The sequence below is a fragment of the Trachymyrmex cornetzi genome, unplaced genomic scaffold (genome assembly GCF_001594075.2).
Source record: "Trachymyrmex cornetzi isolate Tcor2-1 unplaced genomic scaffold, Tcor1.1 scaffold147, whole genome shotgun sequence".
Taxonomy (NCBI): Eukaryota; Metazoa; Arthropoda; class Insecta; order Hymenoptera; family Formicidae; genus Trachymyrmex; species Trachymyrmex cornetzi.
In genome coordinates, this window is record NW_017296059.1 from 5,084,797 (window position 1) to 5,104,169 (window position 19,373).

At 35.2% G+C, this 19,373-nt stretch overlaps 2 protein-coding genes across 5 annotated transcripts in view; one reads left to right on the top strand and one right to left on the bottom strand.

Annotated features, from left to right (window-relative positions):
- Positions 1-12,804, bottom strand: part of LOC108757799 (glucose dehydrogenase [FAD, quinone]) — a 31,568-nt gene extending 18,764 nt beyond the window's left edge. For 2 of the 4 annotated variants that reach the window (XM_018502389.1, XM_018502385.1), the window contains exons 1-2: positions 12,678-12,804; positions 8,962-9,167 (exon numbers count right to left, since the gene is read on the bottom strand). In XM_018502389.1, the coding sequence (XP_018357891.1) occupies positions 8,962-9,166 (205 nt within the window). In that variant the 5' untranslated portion in view covers position 9,167; positions 12,678-12,804. Of the gene's footprint in view, positions 1-8,961; positions 9,168-10,182; positions 10,223-12,677 lie in introns of those variants that run through there. The other 2 variants (XM_018502386.1, XM_018502387.1) reach the window with 2 other exon arrangements.
- The window catches only part of LOC108757798 (nephrin), a 412,797-nt gene that overhangs the window by 120,153 nt on the left and 273,271 nt on the right, over positions 1-19,373 (top strand). The window lies entirely within an intron of this gene.

Here is a 19,373-nt window from a genome sequence, read left to right on the forward strand (position 1 = left end):
GTAGAGAACTTTTCTTCTCAGTTTAATTAGTCCATTTTGCCCCTATGCAAAAGATTTTTCATTAATTATCAAACATCCTGTATATTTTACATTTAGTAACTATCTAGTTAGTACTATTTAAATAAATATTTGTTAAAATTTTTTTTCAGTATACGGATCTGAAAATATTTTCATTGGATTCAAATAATTGCGTATATAAGAGAAACTCAAACATAATGAGCAATACTGCAAAAAATTTTAACATACATAATTTTATTTTACATTATTTTGACAGTCCAACTACAGTTATTTTCAGATTTATATTTAAATTTTTAAATATATAAGCGCAAAAGCGTTTTTTCCACGAATAAACAGACAGACAGAACGAATAAACGTTTCTCCTACTACCCCACGATTGCTGTCCGTGATCGCTGTCACGATCTATTTTCGTACGAAGTCCGACGTGCGCTCGATATACTATTCCCCATTGGAATCGCTGAGGAATCTTGAGATTACAGATCCAAACTATGAGAGGTATCATGAGACCACGAAGGCGCGAAAGTCTCAGTCCGCGAGCGTCTCGAGGGGCACGAATGCCGAGAACATTGTGTCTCCCGCCTCGCGTTTCATTCGTATACGCGGTGCGCAAAATATTCACGCTACCGCTTTCGTCGATTCGTATCTTTACGGCCGCGCCAACTCACTCGCACCCGACAGTTTGCTTATCGTTAGACGGCATTTACGTCCGCAGTAACCACGCGTACCGGTCGCGTTGCGGCTTCTCGGTCAAGGATCCGTGATTTATCGCCGCGCGAAGAAAGTATACCTCGCTGCTTCTCTTCCCTTCTCGGCAATCTCGCACGCTTCCCGAATCGCGGATTTTACGTATGCGCCACGCTACACTTGCTTCCTTCTTACAACGTACGTGCAATTCTCGCAGTTCCCGCGTGTACGAGCTTCCTCGACGGTGTTACGTGAGATGTACACGATAGCGGCCGAGCGGTTAGTATCGAGCGTAGTATACCGCTGCCGCTTCCAAAATCAACCTAATTTCATCATATAGATATTCATCGTATAGGTACCGATACACCGAAAAAAAAAAAAGATTGGCTGCTGCAGCAAATTAGATGGTAAAATATGGCATAGCATTTTTAATTATTTGCAGCAGCCAATTTTTCGTTGCGTTAGCCTATCCAAATCCTATACTGACATTGCGGATAGACTAACGCAACCAAAAATTCACTGCTCCAATTAAAAATGCTATGCCATATTTTACCATCTAATTTGCTGCAGCAGCCAATCTTTTTTTTCAGCGCATCTCTCTCTCTCTTTCTCTCGTGGTGTACTCGTGTGGCTCGTCAATTGCCAACGCTGACATTAATATGTGACTCACTGATCGCTATACCACAACTAGAAATACCTCGTAATATAGTAAACGAGCGACACGTGAGACTCCGCGAAAGATCGCAATTTATACTCGGAAAACAAGTCTCGACCGTAAAGTACGTATCTGTATTGGAATATAATTATATACATATTCTAAGTATTTATTTATGAGACGTGAATAAGTGATGCGAACTCGACGGTGTGAAACAGGGTATTTATAAGATTATCATGTCCGTCGATATTCGCGTTCGCATTTTCATACATAGAATATTTAACATATAATTATCATTTAATTTAGCGAATTAAGCACATTTTTGATATTAAATAATTCTAGAAATGATGAAACATTTAAAGCCCCGCTAATTAAGTTCTAATGTAACAGAATAATTCAAAAATTCGAGAAATGTGATATATGTTAATGTAGAAATGTAGCTTATTTGAAAAAAGAAAGAAACATCACAGAGAGACGTGGTCACATCATTTATAGTCGCGCTATTCGTATAAATTACTGTACGCGGCAGCAGGAGATGCATGCAGCGTGACGGATATTAAAATCGCGAATATTTTATTCAAGATCCAATATTTAATTATTAAAATGAAACGGGACACCGGGAGAAATCTTCTTTATCTCCGCCGAGAGCGTATCGATTTCGACGCGTCTAGCGCCGACTTTTTCGACAATATTTAGTGCGCCGCGTTTTGATGCGTTGCAGATGCAGAATGATGCGCGTTTATTCCGCTCGGCTGCCGCTTTATTTTCTGGCTGTGCAGACAGCCGTGTTTGATCGGCGAAAAATGTGGGGGGAAAAGTCGCGCCCCGTCGAGGGAAAAACATGGACGCGATCTCGTTGCCTGTTATTGCCGTGAAAAATTGCAAACTTGAGGTCTGCAGATGCATGGGGCTCCCAGCTTATACTTATTAGTTTGCTACATATATATTGTGCTGCGCATCCATTATGAAAAACATCAATTCAACAATTTATTAGTAGGAGCGGAGTAATTTGAATAGGTTAATAAACATTTTCGAATTGTATGAAAAATTTAAGTCGCGTAGTGCATTCAATTAAACATACAAAACATACATCGTTGACTCAATTTTGTATACAATTACAAAATTTCTGTAAATCTACCCACATTATCCCGCTTTACCTTATAATCTTTCAGGTATTTATAATTAGTTTTTCTTTTTCAAAACAACTTTAAATAATATCTTAAAATATTAATAATGTGGCTCTGTGATTAATTTATGACATCTTAACCCAAGTATAATCATTTAGGAGATATTTTTATACCCCTGCGGCGAAAAATATGAATTATTACAAAGTATTGTTTAATATATTTTTCCTTTTCTACGGCAGCCGAATTTTTAATAACTATATTTTACGAATCTTTAAATATGCATCGAAAATTAGTTAATTAATTAAAATCTTAATTTTTTTTAGAAATACTGTCACAATAATCTATATTTCACGTGCTCTTATTTTGTAATCTGTTTAAATATTTGATTTCTACATTTTTAAGAAAATTGTGATGTAAGTTTATATCCATAATGTTCTCAAATATTAATAAATTAGAAAACAAACAATGCACAGTATATTATTGATAATAGTGATTTTAATTGAAATTAATTTTGCAAACAAAATTAAATGATTCGGTATTCCAGGATTAGAACTGTATACTGAAGATAATCTTAAATATAATAAGACTACAGACCAACAATTTTTTGCTGCATCTATTGTAAATTTTTTATTCCGTATTAATTCTTCCAGCATCACTTTTTTCTTTATAACGAGACCGAATTACATAATAGCGCATTTTTCGTTTCTCACTCTTAAAAATTACTGATCGCATTCCCATCTCGGCGTTCCCATTCGGCTGCCGTAAATAATCCGGTAATACCAGCTCACGCTGCAGTCGTCGTATTAACGAACCGCGACAGATCGCCAAAATGTATAAACAAAATGCAGGACGGGCGGGCGCGTTCGCGCATGGGCGATTGCGTCGCCGGTACGAATTATCCTGAAATGCAAAGAGCGTATAAAATTCGTTGAGCCGTTTAAATCACATTATGTGCCGTCCTCTCCGCATCACTCGCGCTGGCGATCTGCATCCCAGTCCCTCTTCTCCCTCTCCCCTTCCCCTCTTCATCCTCTCTCTCCCTCTCTCTCTATCTCTCCCAACGAAATTTTGTCACCTTCGAGGATTTATATGTCCCGACAGGCTGGAACACAGGGAACGTATGGAATAATGGAACCTATAGCTTCGTCGGTGTAATGACGCGACGGTCCGCGTCGGGGACGGAGGCGGTTTCGACAGAAGGGACACGGGAACGGAATCGGCGCGGCGCGAGGGCGGTAATTAAATTAATGATGCAATAATCACGCGCCTCGTGACCGAATAAATAACGGTCTGTATTAATATCGCATCCGAGCGGGGGAGGATACGCGGTATGTAGGAACGATCATGCGCGTCGAATTGCATTTTCGCCGGTGAGATCGCGCCGCGCTCCTGTAAACGACAAATAACAATTACCACCCATGGGCCACGAGCGACGACTCGTGATAACTGTGTTTGGCCATGGTAAACATGTAAACGCCACCGGAAGGTTTATAGTGTTTTTTTCTATTTCGCTCGACGGAGGCAAAATTCGCTGCGAGACGAGCCCCCGCGTATCCCCCTCCCCTTTCCTCTCCCTTTTCTCTCTTTCTCTATCTATCTATTTATTTACCCCGTTTTCTCTTTTTCTCACATGGATTTGATCTTGTCGAGCGCTTCGTTTATACCGAACTATTCCCAATTATTTTTTAATTAGTGCTTTAATAGCTTGTTAAATTTTCGCGAACAATTCGTGAAAATTGTATGTTTACTGTTACTGCGGATGCTACACATGAAAATATATTTCCCGCTCTTTCATTATTCCGGTTACGGTACGCAGGGTTATAGCATAAATTGTTGTAAAACGTTTTATAGTGATTATTTCATTTGCTAATGCGTTACGTTGAATATATTTATTCATACGTATTTCTTCTTTCGTTTCTCATCGGAGAACGAGCGCAACATTAGTTGCGCAAAAAACATTTGTTGTTACAATGGATTTTTCAGGGGTTTAGATCTTGCGTTGTACATGAAAACTATATTTACGGGTCACATAAACAGCCGGCGTGTATTAACAGTATATTCGTTTTGTTCACTTCACGCTTTTTTTCCGTGAACCGGTTTTATCTTGATTTTCTAATCCATCTTCTGCACATTCAGGAACGACCTCGGAGCGATAAAAGGCGCTTATTTTCCGGATTGTTACAAGTGCACTTTCATCATTCTTTACGTCGACTGTTGGCGGAATAATAAGCTTTTGCCTCGGACGTGGGATTTCTTTTTCTTGCGATTCACGGTCTCCTCCCTCTCCCGTCGATTTTGCTTTGAACATAATTTTTATTTTTAACACCGAGATGTGTCACGGCATCTTTGCAATTATTTCAATTATATTATGTCTCGCCGCGCTATTCATATCGGGATTTTATTTAGCGAAGACTTTATCGCGACAGCGTATCGCTCCAGTTCTAATGATAATGACAAAACCCATTTTCTTTCCTTTCCAGTCGACTCGACCCTTTTACCGCCCTCCAACTTCTACTTCGAGGCATTGCGCCATTATAATTATTCCGCGAGCTTCTTTCTTCCAACCGGGCATTGACGGAATAATTAATAAGCATCACGCTAATTACTCAGCGACGGTATTATTAATATTTTCTTCTCACCTTTACGCGGTAATACACTCGCGGTCACCGACCGTAACGATTAATCATTCCACACAGGTACGTTTCTGCACGTTTATTTCTGTATCCATTCATTTCTTAGGTGACACATATTTATTTGTAAAGACCTATCCACATTTTTACACAATGTCAGACTTCAGAGTGTCGTGTGTCTCTAATTAGAAGTACAGCAATCGTAATAATGCCGAGGAAACGAAGAGACTTACCACGTTCATTACATCTTTTACGTCCGTGTTTTTTTTTTCTGCGGTGCAGCGCGGTATTCTTACTTACAGGGATTCTCGCGGGACGGAAAATTCGGGCCGGCAAGAGAGAGTCGGTCGATATCGTGGACGAAGCGCGGCCATCCATGCAGCGACCGGATAACCGGTCGAGTCACTGAAAAATTCCATCTTCCCGTCCGGATATCCCGGGAGTCCTATCGAGAATAATCACCGAAAGGGAAGCAAAGAAAATTAGTTTCGATCGCTCGATCCCCAGTTCGGTATCGTCCGCTCCCGACCGACGAATTTCCGGGACGGGATTTACACGACGGGTTTTATCAACCGCATACTAAAATATTCAATTATGTGCTTCTCCTTTCTCCTCCCCCTTTTTTTTTCTTTTACTGCCAGGCTTCACGGCCGGATGTAAATGTCGAAAAGTCGCGACGAATATCGCGTTGCGCGTCGGGAGACTTACTGTTAATTCTTTGTTCTCCCTAGCGGGGAAAACACTCGAGTTCTCGAGTTTATGCATTATTGCCGTTATAACAGGCTACAACGAGAAGTATTAATTGTATAGAAAATTAATCCCTTAGCTGTGAGAGAGGATCGTTCGTTTGTAACATTTGTGATAGTATGTGCCAAGTAACGTTTGTGTATTAAAAAGTTTGACAAGTTTGATAAAAAATATATACATATGTATATAAAATATGTATACAGAGTGTTTCTGAAATAACGCCCACTAATCATACAATGCTATTCTTAGCAAAAACTGAGTCGAAAAGTCCTGTACCATTTTGCAATTTTTGCATATTTTTTTTAGTCGTTCAATGAGCAAAATGTCTAAAACCGACCGTGTAAGACAACTTTAAGATATCTTTAAGAGTTCTTTAAGAAACATCGTCAAAATATTTCACAAAGAACACTGAAAGATATCTTAAAATTATCTTACACATCGATTTTATCTGTTTATTCAGCAATCTTTAGAAATTAATATCTCGTTAATTATCCCGAAAATTGCAAAATATAACAGGACTTTTCGACTCAGTTTTTTATTAGGAATAGCATTATGTATGATTAGTGGGCGTTATTTCAGAAACACCCTGTATATATAGGGTGTTCATAAAAGACACAAATTTATACGTTGGATTTACACAGAGTGTTAATGGAACCAAGTAGATATATATAAAAGAAAGATTAATATAAATTTTTGTCCACAACACATGGAAAGAACGACTTTGTTGATGTATCTAAAAATTTAGATCTGAAAATAATTTCATCGAACCGTCAGAAAAGTTATCTAGGAAGCTCAAATATGATGTCCAAGAAATTTTAACATTCTAACAACCAGTTGGAGCGTTCTATATATTATTTTTATATTTTAACGAAATTATTTTCATATCTGTGTCGAATTAAATTTTTAGTCGTTCCTTCCATGCAAAAATACTTTATTAAAAAATTCTAAATATTCAAAAATTTATAAGCAGGAGTATTTTTATTAGTAATGGTTTATGACAAAATGATAGAAAGAGGAATCAGCTTTAGGAATATATTCAAAATAATTTTATCATGATTTCTATAATAATACAATAGGAACATTCGAAGAATTCGACAGTCGTTAATTCGACGAATGAAAATTTGCATTTTTGCAGAAGAAAGAAGTTTCAAAAAACTATTGTAATTATTTATGAAACATATGTAGGTACCTTAGATCAAGATATATAAGCAATAACTGAAAGTTATACTTGTTTCTGACTCAGCAATTCCGTTTAACGAGTTGTAGAAATAAGGCTACTCGCGAATCTTTGAAAGTTAATAAAGCATTTTGAACATATATGAATTTATTTCAATTACTGGACTTTAGTAACATTTGTATAAATACTTTAGTATAAATTCGATCCCATCTTTATAAACACTCTGTATATGCGAATGCGCTAGGAATTGTTCCTCTAATATGTGCCAGCATCGCTAAATTTACGAGCGAAACATCAGTTGTTTTTCATTCTCTCGGTGAATTATGTATCTCCGGCAAATATTTCATTAATACAATTATGTTATATTGGTGCAAATATCATGTACCGACTGAACCATCGCGTGATAGCGTGCGATTATATCCGTTTATATTGTATTATTGTGTAACATTATCAAAGTTCTATTTGCTAGATATATAGAGCAATAGTAATATGCGAGTACTGCGAATAATCACCGCTTATACATTTGCCTGAGTTATTAACGCTCCATCATTTATAGATTATACATTTTGTTTTACTTCCGGTGTTTAGATTTCCATTGTCTAGAAAAAAGAAAGAAAAAAGGTAAATATGTTATGAGCGGCGTTTCGACATGACGCGCGTAGCCGTCATCTGTCTCTTTGAAGGTTGTATATTATAGTTTATAATTTTCAATCTGCGGTTCGCTGACTTTCACACGTAATGAAAGGTATTTACGAGCGTCATCATCTAGTTTCCGCTGCGCCGTGGACCGAGCTGTTTTGGTCTGTTTATCGAAATCTGCAGCCTTTCGCGAAATCGCGTTTAAATAACGATCAATACTAATCGATGAAATGATTTGTTGTTCGCACATTTTCACAAGATATTGGCTCATTACTATAATAAGGCCGACTAGATTGTTATCATGCGCTCGATCGAATCAATACACTCAATCCGGTTAGACGATCACACGCGTACGTAAGGAGCACACAAGGATACATTCCAATTATGTCGATCAATTTCACTTATCCATTTGAAAATCACCGGCCTTTACTTTCCTCGACTCGTTACTTTATTCTTCCTTTCAACGTAGCAAATAGTCATTACACTTTTATTCTTAATTAAACGGATGATAGTTTCTGCTATCGTTTTGTGGAACAACAGTTTCTAAGCGATAGCTTCATCAGAAAAACGCATACTGATGCAAGCAATTAGAGAATCCCACGATAGCTGACTGCATGACAAATGAACTCGACATCGACATATATCAGCATTCTGAAAGACTGCATGATTAAAGACTGAGATCTCGTTTTTCAAGTTTTACGATAATAAAGTTGCAATTTATTCTTGCTGAGAATATTATTCCTACTGACAGTAATTCTAAAAGATAACAGTATTAAGGTATTAATTTATATTTTATTTTTGAAAATATTTTAAAATCTTTAAAAAATCAAAATGAACTTTTGTTCGATTTGTCACACAGCGTCATTTTTACAGTAATTCAATCGTGATTACTAAGAATAATTTTAAAAATAATAATATTAAGAATTGTTACATATTTATAATTTGTACTTTAAAATATTTCAAAGTTTAAAAAGTAAAAAAATGATTTTTTGTTCAATTCTTTCACGGGTCCGTTTTTATATTATATTATCCGTTTTTATATTATTAATTCGATCGTGAATACTAAGAGTAAAAAATTGTAAAAATAAAAGTACTAAAAATTGGAACAAATTCAAATTTTATATTTAAAAATATTTTAGAAAAGGTTTAAAAAATGATAAATGCTTTTTTGTTTGACGGCGTCGTTTTTATAGTAGATAATTTGTGATAGCGCAAAAATCTCGCCATACTTTAATAACGTGCACGCTTTGAAGTTAATCAGCAAATTAAAATTGGTTTACTCACCGCCGATGACGATGAAATCGTATTGATAATTTGGCGGATTTATTGGTTTTACACGCTCGCACGTTTGAGATACCTTCTCCTGGGATTGTATAAGTAAATCCAACATCGTCATAAATATCAAATATTGTGATCCCGGACAACCTTGGGCAAGGTTCGGTCCTGATATCGGGCATGTTGGACCAACCGACACATCGAACGACGACATTCTGCGAATAATAATTATCATTAGAGTATCTGCAGCTGAACGATAATCGTATTATTAAATGGAACAAATGAGTTTGTTGAAGCATTTAAAAGTTTAGCTGGATGTAGATCTGAAAGTAATTTTGTTGAACTATCAAAATAATTTCGTAGGAATCTCAGACATGATAAGCAGTGCTGCAAAAGTTTTGATATGCTAGCTTGAGGATTCTACGTATTTATTTTGATGATCCAACAAAATTATTTTCAGATTTTCAGATCTATAGCTAAAGTTATATCTCAGCAAAATCGTCTTTCATAACATGACTTGCTTCACAAAAAAGCTATTTTGCTATTGTTTTTATAATATTAACTGATAATTTGGAATATATCAGTAAAGAATAGTACCAAGGAGAGCCAAGATGAACGCGTGTAAATAAATTTTATTAATATAATACAACAAATTATAGACGTTTCTAATTCTTCTCAATAGGTATATCAAAAGAATTAAAATAAAGAAAAAGTCTCAATACTGAATATAGTCATATAAAATGCAACATTAAGAGAAAATATTCTGTGACGAGATATAGTATTGTACAAGATTTTTTTTTACAAAAATATGTATACTGTTAAATGTTTTGAATTTAAGTAACATGTAACGGAAACTTGTAGACATGAGGCAACACTGAAAAGTAATAAATGATTTAACTGAAAACTAAATTACAATAAATCTTAAATGTAATGAACATGTGCATTAAATTTCTTGCAAATCAATATAAAATTTATAAAAAATACTTAAAATGTCATGTACATGTACATGAATATACTTTTCAGTTACAAACACATTAAATTTAATGTAATATCATAAAATTAAATTCATGTAATGGAAGCTTGTGTAACTTAAAAATACATTAAATTTTAATATTTTTGTCAGTGTATTGTTCAAGCGCATGTTAATTGATTTTTCAAATTAATTGAGAGAATATAAATAAATTAAAAATAACGTACAATTTTGATGAGAATAACGAAATTTTTACTTACATGACAAATGTCTAGGTGATAAATCCGTTATTCACGTAACGAATCGAACGCTCAAGCATATGTGAAAGTCTTGATTGAACTGAGGCGTATATAAATAATGGTCGCGTTCAGCAGACCTCATAACGCCCGCTGCTATTGGATGATTTAGAAAAATACACCAATAGCAGCGAGCGCTCACGGATTCGCTCCGCAACAGTTGAGTCTGCTGAACGCGACCATTTCGAAGAACAACAAAAAAGAGGCAAACACACTCAGAGAAAGGTTTCTTTAATTCAAAAGAAATGTTTCTTTGCTATACGGTTAAAGAAAAAATTTCTTTGATTTGAACATAATTTTTTAAAATCAAATAAATTATTTAATTTCAAAAAATAATGTTTAAATTAAAAAAATGATGCTCAAATAAAAAAAATTGTTTCTTTAACCGTATAACAAAGAAATATTTCTTTGAATCGAAGAAACCTTTCTCTGGGTGCATCAAGTCTTTTTAAATAAATTTAAATACAGTGGATCAAGAGATTCCGTTTCATTTTTATAGCGTTTTTCATTGGCAAAACTAGTGCGCACTCAGTACACATTAAAGCTGTTGTACACTATTCTAATCTAAATATAAAAGTGAGATATCTCAATTGATAAAATGCTCAAAATTTATTTTATCAAATAGCACAATAAAATATATCGAATATTTCACGGTTTAATTCGTTTATATATTTTTATATAGACATATATCTTTACATCGATTTTTGTACAACGACTTTAAAGTGCACTGAGTGCGCACTAGTTCTGCCAATGAAAAACGCTATTAGTATTCAAACCGTTAATTTATTTCTTTTTTAAAAATCATTTCTGAAATCGATCTTTTGTGTAAAATTTTTCTTTATCTAAAATTTCAACTTCCAATCAAACTCGTGAGAGAATTCAAGTCTAAATGTGCAATAATAACCGAATGTTGCGTCGTATTCTAATTAATATAATTTTTGTGTTTATTGATATGCGTTTTTTATATTCTTCTAATAGTTTGCCCGTAAAATGCATCGTAATCCTTGCAATCTATTCTATATACTACATTAAAGTGAGATAAAGTCGGGAGATCGGAATAAATGTAGCAGAATGCATAATGTCTTTATTATGATTGCTATTCTAAATGTTATTGTCACGTTTATCCCCCGTCATGTATACTTGTCGATTGTAAAAAGAGACGACGGCGAGAGTGTGATCGTAAATTGATTGCGATATTTGGTACACTTAACAGATCAATGCATGGAAGCGCAATAACGCGAAACCACGTAAAGCCACGATTTACGCGTCGCATGACGTGAGCCCGCAATTCCAACTATCGTACAAAATCATATTTAATTGGCGTTTACTAGCTGCCTGTCACTACGACATTTCGTACGATTTCTAGTTTTGTTTTTTCAGAGGCAGTTAATGTTCGTATCGGTTACAAGCTAATCAGAGTCAGGGACTTTTATCGAAACTGTCGCGTAAATTCACTTTTTCGCCCAGAGGAACTTGACGCGAAGGAAAAACCCGTATACTTAACTTTAAGCGAGAAATCTGCCGTTTTAATGTATAATATATTAACCCAATATTTCGCGTTCGAATTTAAGACCCATCGATTATTCATTCCTTGTTTTTTTAGACGAGCAATCTATGTCGCGACATTAATTACCATAAGCTTTCGTCCGCAGCGACACGCACGCAGCGGAAGAGCATAGCGTTTAACATAAATAAATATTCCCTTTAATTAACGGGAAGAGTTAATAGGATTGTAATTAACCGAGCGTGTTAATTAATTCATCCCTAATTAACACTACTGCCTTTCGGTACCATTACGCGCGTGCATTAGCGCCCAGAGGAACGAAATACGGGGCCACAAAGAGTCGTCGCGCGATCTAAGCGCAATGATTATCGCGATCAATTTACGTAATTTGTCGTTCGTGCACCGTACGAAAATCGCATATTACTTCTTTCGCCGATGCGGGGGACCACCTCCGCATAAAATCGTGCCGATGTTAATTAACATGCGCTAATTTCGTAACGTCGAAACCCCCTCGGGTCACGTGAATCACGAATGACACGAATGGGATCGCGTTTTATGTCCACCATTTATAATGTACACACATCAAACTGTTGAACATATATGGCGAATGCGCGTATGATTTATTGCAACCGAGCTACAACACGAGATTGTGCAAAAAAGAGAGGAGGGGGGAGGGGGAGGGGGAGGAAAAAAGAGGAAAAACACGATAGGGCCCGCGGTTAGCGCAGACACAAATCGATAAGCTCCCCGTACTCCGAAACCTTTTTCTGCGAGAGCGGGACGAGTTCTCGAGCGTTAACAGTCATACAATTTAGATATTGCGATAACGCAGGTGTTGCCGAGGGGGATTAAAATGATAAATTGGGATCAATGAGAAGAAGTCGGGAAATAAAAAAATAACGCAGATTGACTCTGAGTTGTGAAACATTTCACAAAAAAAAAAAATAATACTAACGTTACACTGGCTTGGGAACACAGCTCTCCTCTTGATGAATCTTTTGTCGATGCACTCCGGTACACACGTGACCCGGTAAAAGCTCGCACGTGTAACGCACAGCTTTGATGCAGCAAACGAGCAAAGTGTAACTGTAAGACCTCTCACTGTGGAACCGCTATTTTATAATTCATCTCCCACTCTGTCAGTCCGATTCCCCGCCGAAGGCACTCACCATAGATCACGTCAATGAATCCGCACGATCGTAAAGGAAAGGAAAAGTCCCGTGTAATTTTTGTTTTTACTGGAAGTGAGATACGCCTCGGTAATAAATGACAGACGATCGATAATACGTGATGGCATCTTCGAAGTTTTGCACGAAGAAGTACGATGCGTAATACAACTCAAAGTCTAACAATGCAACGGTGATGCACTTTTGGAAATTCCGGTGATGGAGTTTCAGTAATTGAGAAAATTGATATCGGTATAAATTTGAAATTGTTCGTTCTTTTATTATCTCCTTAAAAACGTATAAACAGTTTCGAAGTTTTAGATTATAAATATTGGAAATGGATCTAAAATAAAAAGTCTTTACGATAAAAATTCTCATCTCTTAGATATTTTCATTTTCAAGTTTATATGCTGCAGGGAATATTAAGTATTATAATCGACGAATAAAAGTGAGGTATAATGATAAATGAAATAATATAAACGCGAAGATTGATTATCTACTTATAAAGTAAATCGTTTCTCGTTTCATTAAATGCGATTTTATCTTGTATGGATGAAATGTACGTTTTTTGCAGCAGTTTGGTTGTTATTTCAATACGACGAACTCAGTGGAATAATTCAAACTTCACGTTAGAATTCTGCATTGTGCATAAAATATTTATAGTAATATATATGTGAAACTGCGAATCTCATCGTAAAATATAGTGTGTCCGTGCAATCACCTAAACACGATAATATCGATAATAGAAACAGGATATATAAAATTGATAATTAATGTGTATCCATGAATCTCAATCAATTCAGCATCTATATATCATTTCATTGAATTGAACAGTAATCGTGAATGTCACGGACTCATTTTATGTAGGTAATTACAAAAACTTGGTTCAATCACGTATTAAATGCACAATAAATGATGTAAAAAAATAACCACATCTAATCAATCGATTAATGTGGTTGAATTGCTTAGTAAGCAACATAATGTGAATATTACTTTGAAACTAAGCAATTTAACACAGATATAGATTGATTAGATGTGGTTATTTTTTTACATTATTTTTTTGTGTCGTAACGGTATCTATACCTGTTTTTAGCATTCAAGTCGACCATCACGTTATTTGAACTCGAATACTGCAAAAACGCAAAACTGCAGGATTCGCTGTCGCGCTTCGACTTTGACTGTGCGTTTTTGCTACACTGAGAAAGTTGTTGATTTAAAAAAATATTAGTTAATTCCCCCCCCCCCACTAAATACGGCGGTTATGGGCTGCCAAATAAATATTTGTTAATTCAAACAAATAACTGTTTTAAAAATTATAAGATTTTGTTGACATAACTCATATATATGTATATCTAAATACATAAATATTTGAACTAAAAAATCGCAGTACTAACTATAAACGCATTTAGTCAAATTAACAATTTTTTTTTCAATGTAATATCATATATGATCCGCTTGAGAGCTTAGAATCCCATCGAATTCTGCAGTAAAGACGGCTATGAAATCGCTTAATTGCGGAAGATGGAGAGAAAGTAATTAGCCGTGTCGGATGAACCTATGTCTGACGACATAGCCATAACGTCAACATTAAGTTACGCGCCATCGGAATCGTCCGAGCATTAGTTGTTACGCATAATCGAAAGTTATGCGTTGTGCTGTAACTTCCGATCTGTGAAATTAACACATTTTATCAAAATAAAAAAAATAACAGTTCCAGTAGCATTTTTCATAGTTCTACAGTTCCTTATAAAAATAAAAAAAATGTTCTGTATTTTTTACAATAAAAAACTAAAATTACAATTTATATTAACCCTCGAATAACACACTTATTTTCGGTACCTTTGGACGGCACACATGGGTCATTCGTGTCCGACTCGATTTTAAAGCTCTTAAAGTGCTCGAAAAATTCTGTAAAAATTCACACGTATTCTTTAAGGTCTCTACTAAATTATTCTGCTATGCAAACATTGGAAAAAATCACAATAAAATAATGTACGGACAATGATCGTAATTCGTTATTCGGTATTCGTATTATATAAATTGCGCACTAACTCCCGCGCTGTGTAAAGCTCTTATTGTCCATACATTATTTTATCGTGTTTTAATCTCGAGAGTCCGATTATTTTTTATTAGAAAAAATGTTTAGAAAAATTGTGAAAATTACTTTCTGCACCAGAAAAAGAAAATAATTCAGTGTTGATATAAAAATTGTAACTTTGCTATATATGTACAAAAAAAATTATTGTAGGATGTTTTTGTACAGATATCATAATTTACAAAAAAAAAATATTACACGAGCCAGATGCAAAAAAAGTACAATTATTTGAGCATCTAAATATGTCATATTTTTAATGTGGACAAATAGAGTATTTTTGAAGAAAAAACAGTTTTTGATTTTATTAAAGTACAAAAATGATTATTTTTGATGCAAGCAGAAATATTAAAAAAGTGATTACAGAATATTAAATTTTTTTATGGTATGCATTCGCTGCATATCGGTGACTGTGGACTTCGCATATCAACTTCCCGCAGTGAAAGCATATAGCCAAAAAATATAGACACGATAAGATAAGTCTACTCAATATAAAAATAGCAAAATAACTGAATGTACTGAAGCTGGTCAAATATATATTGACCGAAACGTTTACTTATTTTATATTAAATACATGTTTTAAGCAAATTACATCAAGCGTTGTGGCTGTATGCTCTTTATTGTTTATATTCAAAATAACTGAATTCACTTACTTGTAGAAAAGACACCTTCCGACTATAGATATGGGTCTCTCGATCCCTCATGCAACTTTGTGACTGTGCTACTCGACAACATATAGAGATTCCCTGTCGCCGTTGCTTCTCTATATGTATTCTTCCCCATCACAAAAATTTTTCTCGTGGGGAGAGGGTATAGGACCATGTGCACAGGTATATGAGAAATAAGAACTATTAAAAATAGCATGGATACGAAAGACCCATGTGTGCCATTCGGGGGTTAATGAGATAATTTACAATGGTCTTGATTCTTTAAATATACTTAAGTTGCAATTATATCTACTATCTACCGAAGTTTCGCCTGTTATCATTTATGATGACTTTTAATAAACATTGCACGCACAAAAACGGCGAATGTGTCATAAATAACATCACGAGATGATGTCTAACGGAATAACAAGCATTTAATCTATAGATAAAAAAATACAAAAAGACACTGTATGTGAAAAATAGAATTTTAAAACTAAAAAATAGGATATATATAAAATAAGTGGAGTATTATTTTACATTCGTTGTTTTTCTCTCTTTCTCAGTTAACAATATGACATATTATCATATATGATAAAAAATATATAATTTTTAAAGTAAAAATAAATACATTTTGACTTTTTTATTTGTTCGTTACTGTCACATGATTGTTTTTTGTGCATTGTTATATTTTAAAGTATTTATAAAAGTTCAAAAATGTTTTATAAAAGTTTTTCGATTATATTACGATACTGTCATGTTTTATTGCGCTTATAGGTATTAATAAAGCTGATTGTAGTGTAACAGTTTCGGTTATGTTTATACTGTGACGTCATTGATAAAATATTTAAACATGAAGTAGCTGTTATCAGTGCTGCTTACAACATATTTTTAATCTCACTTCTAATAATAACAATTCACGTAGGACGCGAAGGTGCTCGCCTGTCTGCCGTAACGCATTAATGTAACGTTAAATCAACGTTACGTCCTCACAGACGTGCTCACGCGCGCGATCGTAAATCATAATTCTATAATTTTAACTCGGCGGTGTAGTAAATAAGGAACATATTATTTACGTACGTCGCGCTCATTTATTCACGCAGTCAGGGAGCGTGAAGCGCTCGGTGTCAGCGAAATGCGGAACAGCGTATATACTTCTTTGTACACGCAATTGAGGCATAACGCGCGTCTGAATGATGGCTCTTAAGCACGCATACGTGCGACACATTCTCTCGTGAATCACAACTTTTTTTCAACCCATGAAATCGTTTGCGTAATTAAACCTTGATACTGATAAAAGCAGGGAGAAGAGGGCTGATAGAAATTTTCCGATTCAATTACAGAGTAAGTGAGCTTTTGTGTCTTTGAAGTTACGCAAGAAAGACGAAAGTTATACGTGATACATTAAATATGCATAGTGCGCGAGGCGATTGTCGCATTGCGACTGAATAAATCACAGATATCTATTTTCTGATCTGAATATTAATACACGTACACACAAATACACAAGTGCGTTCGCTGTTACCAGATTTTGAAAACTCTCGAAGATCACGTTATATTTGTACCGTATCTAAGTTGCTTAAAAAAATGATTGCAAGTATGTATAGTCGATAATTAGCCTATGCGATACAAAATATTCTATCAAAAAAATTGTGAAGCGTTGCGTATGATATGACATTTTTTGAGTTAATTATACTTCGAATAATTTACGATTCAGATTTCAGGATGCTGTTTATATTTTTACATATCGTGCAGCTTGATTTTTCGTTCTTCTTTATTACGTTTATATAGTCATATAATATTTTTTGTAATAAATTTATTAACAGTTTCATCATATTAACATCTTTATAATATGATACTTGATGGTAGCATCAAATTATTAAATTGCTTGTCAATTTAATTCGCGATTACTAGAGTAGTTTTAATTGCGTTTGTAGTCCGGAAAAACAATTCGGTGCGCAGTTCTAAAAAGACTACAATATGCAAATACATATATAGCGTATATTAGTAATTCAAGATTGAATTATTTTAAAGCAATAAAAATCCAGCTTCAACCGTAATAGGCATTTTTCTAGTATTGTGTTTCTCACATATACGGTCTAAAATAAAGATTCTTAATATAAATAGTTTAGCCACACATGTAGCCACGTTGCAAAATATTTATCTTTAGCTGTGCGATACTCTAATTACTATTGCAAAATGTTTTTCGGTGTTCCAATAATACTTCTGAGGCGTATTTAGGTAGACGCGCATGATACCTCGTAAGTGCTCGAGGCCAACTTAATTAAACAAGAGCTCTTGTATTGGCAATTAACATTACTGAAACATCAATTAACATTGAAGAGACATTTGAGGAACAGGTGAATTTTACATACAAGATGTTGGATAAAACCCTGAATTTTTAATTAACAGAATCATGCGCATAAAATAATTTACGCAAAAAATTGCATTGTACGATATTCCATATATTATTTCTCTCTTATAACATCTGTGTCATTGACTTGTAAAGATGTGCTTGTCACAATTAAGCATGGCCTTAATGAGTCTCAAGCGTCTTCGTGGATTCGATTAGGCATTTAAATACATTTAACGCAAACATCGAATTACCTTCGCATTCGGGACAAGATTATTTTCGCCGGAATGTAATATCCGCGTTAATTTCGCACGTGTTCGCTACCGCATTATTTCGCGAAATAACGCCGGGGCGCGCGTTCGACGTACGTATTAATGGAATCGCGGTAATCCGTATAGTTTGCGAAATGGCGGTCGCCCGGCGGGCGTCCACTGCTTTAACACACCGTGTCAATTTAACGGGAAACAATTCGATCTTCGCGAACGAATTATTAACGCGGTGCCATCGAAAAGTCGCGTCGATAAAGCGCGAAACGACACTCCCTCATCCCTCTCACGGTAATCATGATATAATAATATAATCGTATACGTGCGTGTATATAAAAGATAACGACGCCGTGCACTTAATTACAATTCGTGCGCGGGTGTGCGAACGTGTGAACACCCTCGAAACGAATCAACACTCTTTCGTTCGTTTTGCACGGCGGAATATGGCCATTACCGAAATTAGCGTTGCCGATTCGATTACACACGGTTATTATTACGTTGATGGTATGAGCGAACGCCGAATGTGCGCGCGTGCGCGATTGTACACATTTGATGCATTCGTCGAGATCAAAGGCAGATCGGCGATGCCGGTGTTTCGCGACGCCTCTAATGGGAGATCAGCTGGAATTTTATGACGTTGAAAAAACATCGCATTACGCAAACGCCCGAGCGATAACGTTATCGGATTTCTCACAAAAAAATCCATAGATATCAGAGATGCGTTGGATTACAGATGGCAGAATTCATAATTGTCCGTTGAATACTAAAGCGCCCTGAAAAGTTATGTCCCGATGATAATATCAAGAGCTCCGGAAAGCTTTCATTTGCCGTCCACCCTTAAAGCATATGAAGATGATTCCGCGAAGCAATTATAATTAGTCTAATAGCGTCCTCGTATTAATTTTGCTAATTTAGAAATACATAAATTACAATAGGTAAGAATCAATAATGTAATCAATAATTTAAACAAGACTACAATTAAAACTCTTTATAATCGAGTACAATAAAAATGGGTTAGAAGGAATAGGCGCTAAACTGTGTAGGATTGTAATGGAACAGGACAGATTTATTCTAATTATAATTATAATTCTAATTATATATATTATATACATATATATATGTATATATGT